Source organism: Corylus avellana, chromosome ca6 (assembly GCF_901000735.1).
Source record: "Corylus avellana chromosome ca6, CavTom2PMs-1.0".
Classification (NCBI taxonomy): domain Eukaryota; kingdom Viridiplantae; phylum Streptophyta; class Magnoliopsida; order Fagales; family Betulaceae; genus Corylus; species Corylus avellana.
The window spans coordinates 803995-815901 of NC_081546.1; the positions used below are offsets into that span (position 1 = coordinate 803995).

At 35.2% G+C, this 11907-nt stretch overlaps 2 protein-coding genes and 1 non-coding gene across 3 annotated transcripts; 1 reads left to right on the forward strand and 2 right to left on the reverse strand.

Annotated features, from left to right (window-relative positions):
• Nucleotides 1-1746: 1746 nt before the first annotated feature.
• Nucleotides 1747-1819, reverse strand: TRNAV-UAC (transfer RNA valine (anticodon UAC)). Its single transcript has one exon. It is a non-coding gene; the product is annotated as a tRNA-Val (tRNA).
• Nucleotides 1820-5033: 3214 nt separating this feature from the next.
• LOC132183784 (homocysteine S-methyltransferase 1) lies at nucleotides 5034-7682 on the forward strand. Its single transcript, XM_059597202.1, has 7 exons — nucleotides 5034-5321; nucleotides 5429-5485; nucleotides 6006-6217; nucleotides 6344-6473; nucleotides 6702-6905; nucleotides 7005-7076; nucleotides 7352-7682. The coding sequence occupies exons 1-7, from the start codon at nucleotides 5151-5153 to the stop codon at nucleotides 7493-7495; spliced, it is 990 nt and encodes a 329-aa protein (XP_059453185.1). The 5' UTR covers nucleotides 5034-5150; the 3' UTR covers nucleotides 7496-7682.
• A 994-nt stretch (nucleotides 7683-8676) lies between these two features.
• Nucleotides 8677-11403, reverse strand: LOC132184154 (protein FLX-like 3). Its single transcript, XM_059597667.1, has 4 exons — nucleotides 11310-11403; nucleotides 9638-10174; nucleotides 9302-9447; nucleotides 8677-9177 (listed from the first exon to the last, which is right to left on the reverse strand). The coding sequence occupies exons 2-4, from the start codon at nucleotides 10162-10164 to the stop codon at nucleotides 9044-9046; spliced, it is 807 nt and encodes a 268-aa protein (XP_059453650.1). The 5' UTR covers nucleotides 10165-10174; nucleotides 11310-11403; the 3' UTR covers nucleotides 8677-9043.
• Between the last annotated feature and the right edge of the window lie 504 nt (nucleotides 11404-11907).

An 11907-nucleotide genomic window follows, 5' to 3' on the forward strand; every position in this document is an offset into this window, starting at 1 on the left:
AGATTGTATTTTATTTAAGAATATCGTTATTGTTATTTGATTCCCTTATTTATTAATATCAATTTTTTAAAGCCTTATTTATTTCTGAATGTTAGAGAATTAAATGATATTAATACCTTTTTGAAATTAAGTAGAGGGCCTTAATTTAAGTATATATATTGACCGTCTTTATTTATTTATTTTATGGAAACGGCAATTAGGTGTTGAATTTTTTTCTTATGGAAATTGTTTTATTAGGATTCATTAATTGGGGGCCTTCTTTAAATTTATTATTTATCATGATTAGAGGGCCAGAGACCTTAATTAAAGAATATGGAGGGTAATAAGGGTTTTAATTTTAATTTTATTTTAATAGAAATTGTTTTTGTTTAATATTTTTTAATTGGGGCCCTAGGCGATTACCTAACTCGACTAGTGATTGGACCAGCCCTAAATGTAGGTTATAAACTCAACCATGTAAAATCATTAAGTTCAATATCTTTGTTAAAAAGCTATCATGAATTTTCTCTGGTGATCCCCGCTCTATAAAAAGAGTCATTTAACTTAAGATTGGAGAATTCCTATCAAAATTGATAGGACCACAACCATTCGTGCTTACAACATTAATGGATTATTGGCACTCGTTTTATCGACAGCTTTTTTATTGATATATTTTCTCGTTGAAAATGATCTCTTTAAGAGCATCTCAATAATAGTTAAAATGGTTATTGAAAAAGTATAAATTTTTATTTTATGGTTAATTATCTTTTTAGTACTTGGGTTTTAATGACTTTATTAATTTTTTCTCATCTAGGTTTTAATTTATATCACAGATGGTATTTATATTATCGATAAAAACCGGGCTAGTACCTCCATCTATATTCCATGAAAAAAAACTAACTGATTGCCACGTGTCCTAACAAAAAATTTTTTTAAAAAAAGAAGAAAAAGTAAAAATTCATAAAAATAATTTAAAAAAACTAAAACTTAAAAAAATGAATTGAGGGTTTTAATGGGGTGGCCCTATTTTGGCCACTGGGGAAGAGAGAAGTGAGAGAAAAAAAATAAATATATAAAAAATTCTCAAAACTTTTATTTTGAAGTGTCTGTAAGGGATGCTCTAATAAATTGTTTTTGAGGGCCTTTGTACTTTAATTATTAGCCTTTTTTAATTTTTTAAAATTTTTTATTTGTGTTGTATTTTCTTTCGTAATTAAACTCGGGCACTGTCTTCAACGTGAAACTACAACAATATGTGCCAGAGGTTACAACACAAGCATTAAAAATTATCGGGTTTTAATAAATTTAAAAGTCATTTGAATTCCATGGGTTTTTTTTTTTTTTTTAAAGGCAAATAAGGGAAAAGGGGAAGGAAAATTAAGAGGGGTGGCTAACCCAAACAATAGCCCATCACTAACCTAAGCAGAAACAAGAGAAAACAAAATCAAGCAAAGTAATACAAGGGAATAAGTCAAATAAATCATCCAACTCTATAAGAATATCAATGCAGTCACACATAGCTGCTATAAGAATACAAAAGCAAAACAAAGAAATCCGAAAAAAAATCTTTGCAACCAAATCAGAATCTGCAAAAAAAAAAGGCAAGGACACTGCCCATCAGCCACACCAAAACAAAAAACAGAAAATACAAGCTAGAAAGCAGGAAAATTCTAAGACCAAAAATATTTCATGGGTTATAAACTTATATGCTCTTGAATGAGTGTGTAAAATGAAAATCTACTAAGAAAACATAAAACCCGAATATTGTGTTACTGCCCAGGATCGAACTGGGGACCTTTAGTGTGTAAGACTAACGTGATAACCACTACACCACAGCAACACCTCATGCTTATGATTCTTTCTGTTATTAATTATGGTGTCCACATTTTTAGATATACGACAATTATCAAGCTTAGTGCAATATCCACACATTTATCTCATTAATATACTCTCTCTCTCTTTTCTCAAAAAAATTTCTTATTATTTCTCTCTCCACATCTTTTTTTTTTTTTTCCCAAAAGTTGAAAAATAGAATCTTTAAAAAAAAAATACAATCCTTATAAAAAAGAAAAAAAAGTTAAATGATATAGATAAAAAAAAAAAAAAAAAAATCAAATGTATAATTTCTTTTAAAATTCATTAGCTAAATTAGATAAAGTGAATTTTAATTAGTCATTTTACATAAAAATATACATAAACTAATGTGAATGCTCTAAACAAAGAAAGTATGGTGGGATGCGCATAAGCTAATATACATATAGTTAAAATTATAGTTAAGATATTAACATGTCATTTTCCTATATAACTCTTGAATATTTATTAAAAAACACTAACCTAGTTGTCTGTTGTAAGATCGATAATTATATGACCAACACCAGAGATACGTTTGGACATTCGTCAATCTCACTCCTCTTAGGCCTCGGCTGGCTATTGCTCTGATGAGCCCATGCATTTAATTTATTTGCTCAAGTCACATCCATTTTCCCTTGTCGGCACCAACGATGGAAATGTCATTGTTGCTCTTTTAGCAGTCCAAACAACTTGTCTCACAATTGTCCAAATATTATTTTAGAAAATGCTTTCTTTATGATCTCTTACATGTTTGTTCTACTCAGCTCGTTTCTGAATTTGACAACCGTCAAGAATGACCAGAACGCTAACCTTTGCGCTCACAACATTATACAATGGGTCGTCACAATTAGTTTTTTTGTCAACATCTTCTTCGACTTGTTTTCTCTTTTGAATCTTTTCCTAGAGAGCGGAAAATACCTTCCTTTTTGTTGTAGCCGTTTTCTCTTTCAATCTTATCTTTAAAAATAAAAAAATAAAAAATAAAAAATAAAAAAATGTACCCTAGCAAGAGGGGCTTAGGTGTACGACCTTCCCACCAGTGATTTCAACTCCCATCGAGTGAACCATAACTCTTGTAATATTTATGTTCTCTATTAAGAAGATGAGAAGAAGCCCACATAGAGTGAGTGGTTTATGAAGATAGTTATGAATACTAAGTCTCACATTACCTAGTTAGTTACTAGGTGAAACTGAGCTTTGTAATGAATTTTAGGGAAGCTCTAACTTGACTAATTCTTAATTTTAGGGTGATAGTGCAGATGTGATTAACGTTTTTTCCTAAGCCATTACAAATGGTATTAGAGCTACCTAATAACATTAGGTCATGTGGTACTAGAGCACATAAGAAGCCCACATAACATAGACTGAGTGGTTTATAAAGATGGTCATGGATGCTACGTCCCACATTGTCTAATTATTAGGTGAAATTGGACTTTATAATAAATTATAAGAAAGCTTTAAATTAACTAGTCTTTTTAAGGTGATAGCGCAGATATAGCTAACATTTTTTTCTATGTCGTTATAGCTCTTCTGATTAAGAATTCAATTATGCATTTTAATGAGCATGTATGTCAAAGTATCTCCAGCCACAAGAATACCGACAAATATATAAATACACAAACCAAGAGACTACTATTTTATAGGGACAATGTTTCTTCTAACTAAGTTTGTGGAAATTAAGCCTGACATGTGTCTAATCATGTACATTTTGGATATGAATTAACTTAATAAACTGAATTAAAAATAATTTTACCAACCCAATTTGAAAAAAGAAAACTTAATTAATTCATAGTTAATAGCGAATTGAACAGATATGTGGGTAACTTATGCACGCAAGAGGAATTAAAATTTAATTTGAAAACCCAACTTTATTGAAATTTAATAAGGGGTCCCCTCCTGGCCATTTGCATGGCTGAGATTCGCCCAACCACAATAAGGTTATGACATATTAATAAATATAGTACGTACCTTAAGCTTAAACCAACAAGTACGTACTTTAGTATTATCCAAATATATATATATATATATATACTTTAGGAGATCGTGATAAAATAATGTAGGGAAAATGACATGTGGTAAGCAGAAGGAATGGCCATTTTTATTTTTTATTTTTTATTTTTTTTAAAAAAAGTGAAGACTGAAGTGGCTGATGAGTAATTACGAGTTTAGCAACAACTAGGCCTACTGATGTAAATTGGGCCCATACTCGATTTATAATACGCTTTTGCAACACCAGCTGGAGAGGCTCCCTGAGAGGGCTTCACCCCCCAAGAGGCTAAGGTCAAACTTGGGTGGGCTGGGGAAGGTGGATCTCAAACCCAAAAGAGTAAGATGGGTTTGGTGCAACTTACGATGCCATTAATGGACCCATAGTATACCACATTTTACAGGCATAGAGTTTAAAAGGAAAAGGGTAAGATGGGTCTGCCTGAGGAAGAGGCCCAACAAAGCCTTCATTCTTTCCGTCTTGCATGCATTCTCGGCCGACCCTTTAGCGTGAAAATGTGACAATAAAAAGAAAAAAAAAAGAGACGAGTTAGATTTTGAAATAAATAATGATTAAAAAAAAAAAAAAGTATTGAAATAAATAGTACCAAGAAGGCAAGAACTATCTCCCACTCCCATTATGGAAAATTGGCTACGTTGCATACGTAGAGACGTGGAGTAGACAGTAGACACTAGACAGCACCAAAGTCAATGCACTCTTATTCTCACCAAACCCGGTTTCCCTTTCCACACCTACCTCTTTATTTTCCTTGGAAGCATCATCTTACTTTGTATTTTACTTGGGAGTCAATGTACTCCTTGTCATTTTGGTTATGAAAAATAGTTAATTTAATTAATATTTCTTCGTATGTGAGTTCAAAATAATTTTTATTAAATGAGTTTCAACACGTAAATATTTAATTAAAATTTAACGTAAATGATGGAGATAAGATTCGAACTCAAAATTTGCTTTATTATACCAAGTTAAATCACCAAATGGGCGAGAAAAATTTATAAGACGGGTTTTGTTGTAATTTTAAAAAAAGAAAAGTAAATTACTTTGTTGTTTAATGAGTTGGGCCTTAAGGACTCATTGACTATGCAAGAAGGACCATACGGTTAAAAAAAAAAAAAAGGGGGATTTTTAGGCTTTCAGCCCCCCAAGAGTTCGGACCAACCAAAGAAAAGAACCTGAATGGTATTTTGTCCACATTCACAATAGACCCTCCAACCCAATAATCAATATAAACCCTTTTGCCACCGGCGCCACAGAAGTCTCGACTGTCTCTCTCTTTCGAACGTGCTTGCCTCCATAAACCTCTACACAAAGAGAGATGGGGAAGCAGAAGGAGACGGCGTCGTTGGAGGATCTGATAGAGAAGGCTGGAGGTTGTGCGGTGGTGGACGGAGGTTTCGCTACGCAGCTTGAGAGACACGGTGCTGTCATCAACGACCCTCTCTGGAGCGCTCTCTGTCTCATCAAAGACCCTGATCTCATCAAGCGGGTATCTCTCTCTCTCTCTCTGCCATATTCGTTCATTCGTGGGAAAAATGGATGCTTTTGGTTTTGAAACTTTGACCAAGTTTTTGTGGGTTGTTGAAATGTGTTTAGGTCCACTTGGAATACTTGGAGGCTGGTGCTGATATTTTGGTCACTTCATCTTACCAGGTCTGTGCTTATTTGTTTATTTTCCAGTGCAATTCCTTTAATTTAATTGGGTTTGATCCAAGTGTTATATTTTGTTCAAGCCGTCATGGAAAGTAGAGTTCTTTGATTTTCTAGCTCAAAAATAATGCGAATGTGAATCAATGTGATATGTTTATAGCTGGTATGTGCCATTGTTGTCAAGTGCTGGTAATTGATAATTTGATAATACCTTTTCCTCGCTTCTCATTTTAAAAAAGAAGATCTGAATAAATAAATGAACCTTGTCCATTGTTAATTTATTCTCAAACAATTTGATACATTTTAATTGTTTTTCCATCAAATATGTTGTTGGTATCAAGCTGGAAGGGAATTTTGTAAGTATGCATATCAATTCTGTATTTCCCTGAAGCTGATCTCTGGAATCTCTCTGCAGAAAATATTTTGGCGTGAGTGCGTCTGATTTTATGGATATTATATCCTATTCTCTCTAGTCAATGCACCTCCTATTAATTTACCATACTTGTTTATTCTATATTTATAGGCCACCCTTCCCGGATTTCTGTCCAGAGGGTTGTCGATTGAAGAAGGGGAGTTGTTACTAGAAAAGAGCGTCAAGTTGGCTGTTGAAGCTCGAGATAGTTTCTGGGATTCTGTGGAAAGGACTCCCGGCCCCGGGCATTGCTATAACAGGGCGTTGGTTGCAGCCTCTATTGGAAGCTATGGAGCTTATCTTGCTGATGGTTCAGAATACAGGTGCCTGTTAACAATCTATAGACAAACCTGATAGTTAATGATCTCCACTCTTCTAATCACATAATTATGTTCTAAATAGTTAGTATTATTATATTTTTTGGATATGTAAATGTCTTTTGCTTCCAGTGGGTGTTATGGACCAGATGTGAGTTTGGATAAGCTGAAGGATTTCCACCGGCGCAGATTGCAAGTTCTTGTGGAAGCAGGTCCAGATTTGCTTGCCTTTGAGACTATTCCCAATAAAATTGAAGCTCAGGTTTGTTCCTTAACCAACTATTATTTGATAAAAACATTCTGTGGAACAGTAAATAATATAATCTCAGAACATTAATCATGTGCGAGAATGACTTTATGAACTTTAAATTTTCTCAGTTTAATGCTCTTGGAACAATCTTTTATTAAAGTTGAAGCTTCCTTTTTCTGTTAATTTTTCCCTTTGTGATTTTGACTGAAAGCATTTTCATTTTTGGAAAACAATTTACAGGCCTGTGTTGAGTTGCTTGAAGAACAAAACATCCAAGTTCCATCTTGGATCTGTTTTAGCTCTGTAGATGGTGAGAATGCCCCATCAGGAGAGAGGTTTAAGGAGTGCCTTGATATAATAAATAAGAGTAACAAAGTACATGCAGTGGGAATAAACTGTGCACCTCCCCAATTTATTGAAGCCCTTATCTCCAAATTTAAGGAGGTAATTGCTTAACTTTATACAATTACCAATTGCTTTACATAGACAGAAAGCATTTGATTTTGTACTCTCGGTGATTGAATTACAATATTTGATCTCCAGTTAACCAAGAAGGCAATAGTTGTTTACCCCAATAGTGGTGAGGTATGGGATGGCAAAGCTAAGAGATGGTTGGTGAGTCAGGATTATTTTTGAAACCTCTCTCTGTCTTTTTCTTTACGAGTAAGGCTACTCTTCACATCAATTTCATACTGACCGACGAGATGTGTTTTAAGTGACTTTAAAAAAAAAAAAAAAAACCTAACATAATAAGCCACTTAAGTTAAAATATGTCCACTTCAACTAATGAAAAATGAGTGCAAATAATAGCATTACTATTCTTTGACACGAATATTTGCATCCTAATGTTTCATGTATTAATCAATTTTGTGATGTGGTTTGATTGACAGCCATCAAAGTGTTTTGGCGATGACAAATTTGAATTGTTCGCAACGAGATGGCGTGATGCCGGAGCTAAACTCATTGGAGGCTGCTGTCGAACGACACCTTCCACCACTCAAGCCATTTCTAAGGTTTTAAAAGAAAGGTTGTAAGCAAAGAGGATTGTTGTTTATTGATTTCATCGTTTGAACTTTCGCCAAGAACTACACTTCTTTGAGTTGTTGCCCATTTAATTTATTTTACCCCTATAGATTTTTGCTCATTTAAAAAGGGAGAAGAATATCTTCACCCAAGAAGAAGAAGAATATCGTTAATTATGCATCATCGGAAAGATGTTTCATTATCGCTTTGCAAAATGAACTACCGTGAAAAGTCCAAAAATCCTTTTACTTAGAGTGTTTTTAGAATTGGGATTTCGAAAGAATAATATGCATTTATAAAAAATATTGCAAAACGTAAGATATCTGGCATTTCAATTTAAAAAACACTTAATTTAAATAGGAAAAAAATATGAGATTTCTATAAGCAAATTATGGGGTGTTTAATTGAAAAGACGTAAATTTAAATCAAAATCACGATTTTGCATAACAAATATTTGCTAAAAAGGTAATTTTTATCATATTTTACCGAACGCTTTTACAATTTTATAAAGTATCAATTTTAAATACACAATTTTTAAAAATATAATTTTTAAAATCACACTTACTAAAATCGCAATTCCAAACATACCTGTAATCAAATTCAATTTTGTACGTTTGGGGCTTGTTTGATGATGATTTAGACTTTGTACGTTCGGGGTTTGCTGGATGATGATGCCCTAAAATACCAGATTTTCTTTGTAAACCTCTTCAAGATTTAGAGTGCATGGCGCTTGGCCTCACGATTCTGCAAGCCAAACGCCTGTTTTTAATCATCATCAACATCACTCCAAATGAGATGACTAGTGTTAGAACCCAAGAATATGTATCCTATGATTAAGAAAATATACTTCAGAAGTATAAAATCAAAAGGAACAATGGCTCCATCACCATCTAGAAACGAAAGCTCAAAACCCTGATTTATCAAGGTAATCATTCACCTAAGGTAAAAGGCTTAACAATGTTTATGAAAAATTTTCTCTAATCGATACACGCACACCCGTGCCGGCATGGATAAAGCACAGGAATAAGTCAAGTTCATGGTTATAATCGACTTTTTTTTTTTGGATAGGTCATGGCCAAAACCCATGGATGCGTATTAGACATTGACATAAACAAACCTATGCAGTAACTCGCCCTAGGCCATTCCATCTTCCAGTATGCATGTACGAGTACAACCATGAAAATTAACATGCTACACACATAATGACTTCAACTTCTCATTTTTGGAAAAACATCGACAATGGAGGCATAATACTTACATGGTATTCCCGAAGTCTGTATACCTGAATTTCAGTTTTTTGGACCCATCATCAAGCATATCTGTGTACCACCGGCTATGATAACAATAAGGATCACGTCAACTCAATTCCAGTCAAGTAACCATTGCTAGAAGCCAGAAGGCTAGGGACAAAATCTAAACCAGTTAAGAGAGAGAGAACCATTCTACTTGAACCTAATGCTATTCTTCTTCTCGCCTAGAAGACCTCCAATGCTCAGTCACCAAGAAGTTAAGACATGCAAACCAAACACCAGAGCACCTCAAGATGCCTTTGTGAAAAGTCAACGTCGAAGAGGGTCACCTCGACGATCACGCTTATCATAATGTCCCCAACCACCACTGTAGCCATCGCCAAATGCACCACTTGGATACCTCGATTCAAGGCCTCCATCCAACATCCCATAACCTCTGCCACCTATACAAATATAAGAGAGGCTTCAAACCAATTTGCTTTCCAGAGTTTGAGCACATTACAATGACCCAACATTCAGGCCAATGATACTACTAAATCAATAAAAAACAGGAGTGAGAGAGTTCACCTAGTCCTCGTGTTCTCCTTTCTGTATTCATCTGCTCTGCTCGTAGCCTCTCTATTTCACGAGCCATTGAAATAAGGTTTTCTTCCATTGCTTGCTTCTGTTCAACTTGTTCTTCCTTGGCTCTTTTCTCATACTCATAAGCCCGCCTATAAGTGTCATATGATAAATTTAACCATGCAGAAAAGTAACTTTTTTGGCAGCGTATCTCAAAATAAATCTTGTAATGGTCCCAATATCCATTATCAACCCCCTTCACAGATAATGCATAAAAAGAGAGCAGCAATAAAGTGCATTGCAACATATAAAACTGATTATGTCAGAAATTCTATTTCAAACCTGGCCTCAACGAGCTCCTTGTGCATCCCATCAATATCACCCCTCATGTCAATCAGTTGCTGATTCTCAGCTTGTGCGTGGTTAACGTCCTGTGTGAGTCTTTGGACTTGGGCAGACAAATCCTGTCTCAGAGCATTCAATTTCTGAACTTCAGCTCTTAACTGCGTAACCTCTGCTCTCAGAGGCTCAGAAGCACGAAGATCAGCTTCCAGCTTTAATCCTCTCTCAATCAAGTCCCTGGCCTGCTCCTCCTTCTCGGCCTGGAGTGTGGGTATGACCTGCCCCAATCTGTGAATCTCATCTTTCGCAGCCCTTAATTCCCTTTGAAGATGTGTATTTTCATCAATAACATGCCGATTCTCCGCAATTATCCCCTTCATTTCTCTATTTTGCATTTCAAGTTCCTCTTTCAAAGCTGCAGGGTGAAAAGGCAGGGGTCCTGGTCCTCGGCTTACAACAGGCCGAGGACCATCACGGGAACTACGGAAAATTTCATGATGACGAGGCATACGATTTCTCCCTGCCATGCTCAAGTTCCTGCATAAACAATGCCATCGTCACCTACAGGATAAGGTGTATTTTCCATATAATCCAAGCAACTCTTTAAGAAAGTCAAAAGATGAAATCTTATCCTATTCCCAAGGAACAACGCAGCTCAAATATGATATATATAGGAGGTCTTGAAACATCCTTGCTTCTCTATTGATTCCATGCTTACTTGAGTCACGGTCCCCATAATGCAGTTCAAGATTCAAAGAATTTAAGAACGACTTCTTATTTTCACAGACCACCAGATTCCTTGGGCCCCACCTTTCCCAATTTTTCTTAATGAATGGATCACTGTCTAGTCTATGGAACTGTAACCGAATCAAATATAAATTCCAAAGAAGAGGATCATATATAACCACCCCAATTAACCTTCCGACCAGCACCCACAAAACACAATCTTTTGTCGATGTGAAAATCCCCAATGAGTATCTAAACAATTAATTTCTTTTTCTTTCAAATAACAAGAAACCCCACACCCATAGCTACATGATTAATAGATCATTTACATCCGGCTCAGCAAATTTCCTCTCCATTTTAGTTAAAAATCACATTTTTCTATTTTAGCTACTAATTTTTTTCAAAACACCTACATCCAATATTATTTCTTTTTTGAAGCACTTATATCCCAAAGTAATATGCATGTCTTATCAGGAGTAAAAAGGCATTTCTTTTTAACATTTGGTGAGCTTGGGGAACATTGTAGCAGCTCACTAGTTTTTGGGCCAAAGTATATAGCCGGATGCAGCTACATTTTCACCCAAATTTGCATTCGGACTAGCCAAAATAACCTTTTGCTAGCCTGGTGTGAATGCTAAACCCGAACACTTAAACTGCCCTACACCCATACACTAGGTTAATCAGGAGATACATAAACCGCATAAACCTCCAAAAAAAGGTCATGCTTGGGAACCATTACAATGGTTCCGAGTCACTAACACAACCCCAATCATGAGTTCTATCACTCTATAAACCGAAACAAATCATCACAAGAAGTTTGCTTTGAAATACAATTACAACTACACCGCCATATCGAAACACGCAATATGAGATTGCCTCCCACACACAACTACACGCGACCAATTACAATGCTTATGGAAGATGGAATCGACGTCGGATAACTTACAAGAGGGGGGAAGGTATGGAGAGCTGAAGAATCAGGGCGAGCCTCGGATCTTCGACTGCAACAGTATGTGTATGTGTGTGTGTGTCTCTCTCTCTCTTCGCTGCCCTACTTGCCGATTGGATTTTCCGAATGACGAATTTACCCCTCATCTGAGCCTACGAAATTGGCCTTTTTCGTCTTGCTTAGGCCCATTGATTATTGGGCTGTATTCTGCTTTGGGCTTTCACTGAATATTTTGCCCCATTTCCACTCTGGCCGCATATCAGGCTTTGGGTCATGCATAGATATTACAACATTAGCCTAAGAAAAATACTATATGTCAATAAGTTTCTCATATTTTACTTATATTCTCTTATAAATTTAATAAATTGATAATTAAATTTGTGGGGCTTACATTGACTTACGTGACATCCACATAAGTTCATGAGATGGGCTAAATATGAAAAAAAAATATTAACCCATAACATTTCTCTTTAACGTAATGGGATAAATGTGAAATAAGAGTGTAAAATGTGTAACATTATTTTTTTACTATTCTATCATGTTAATGTGATTGTGTCAATCGGCCTTTATATATAATCATGCTTGATTGGTAGGG

Bases quoted from the DNA above. Each gene is read 5' to 3' on its own strand.
- LOC132184154 (XM_059597667.1), bottom strand. From the start codon at position 10,164: ATGGCAGGGAGAAATCGTATGCCTCGTCATCATGAAATTTTCCGTAGT. The intron at 9,448-9,637 runs GTTTGAAATAGA...TGACACTTATAG, and splicing joins AAGGAGCTCGTTGAGGCCAG to GCGGGCTTATGAGTATGAGA. The intron at 9,178-9,301 runs GTGAACTCTCTC...ATATTTGTATAG, and splicing joins AAGGAGAACACGAGGACTAG to GTGGCAGAGGTTATGGGATG.
- LOC132183784 (XM_059597202.1), top strand. From the start codon at position 5,151: ATGGGGAAGCAGAAGGAGACGGCGTCGTTGGAGGATCTGATAGAGAAG. The intron at 5,322-5,428 runs GTATCTCTCTCT...AAATGTGTTTAG, and splicing joins ACCCTGATCTCATCAAGCGG to GTCCACTTGGAATACTTGGA. The intron at 5,486-6,005 runs GTCTGTGCTTAT...CTATATTTATAG, and splicing joins TGGTCACTTCATCTTACCAG to GCCACCCTTCCCGGATTTCT.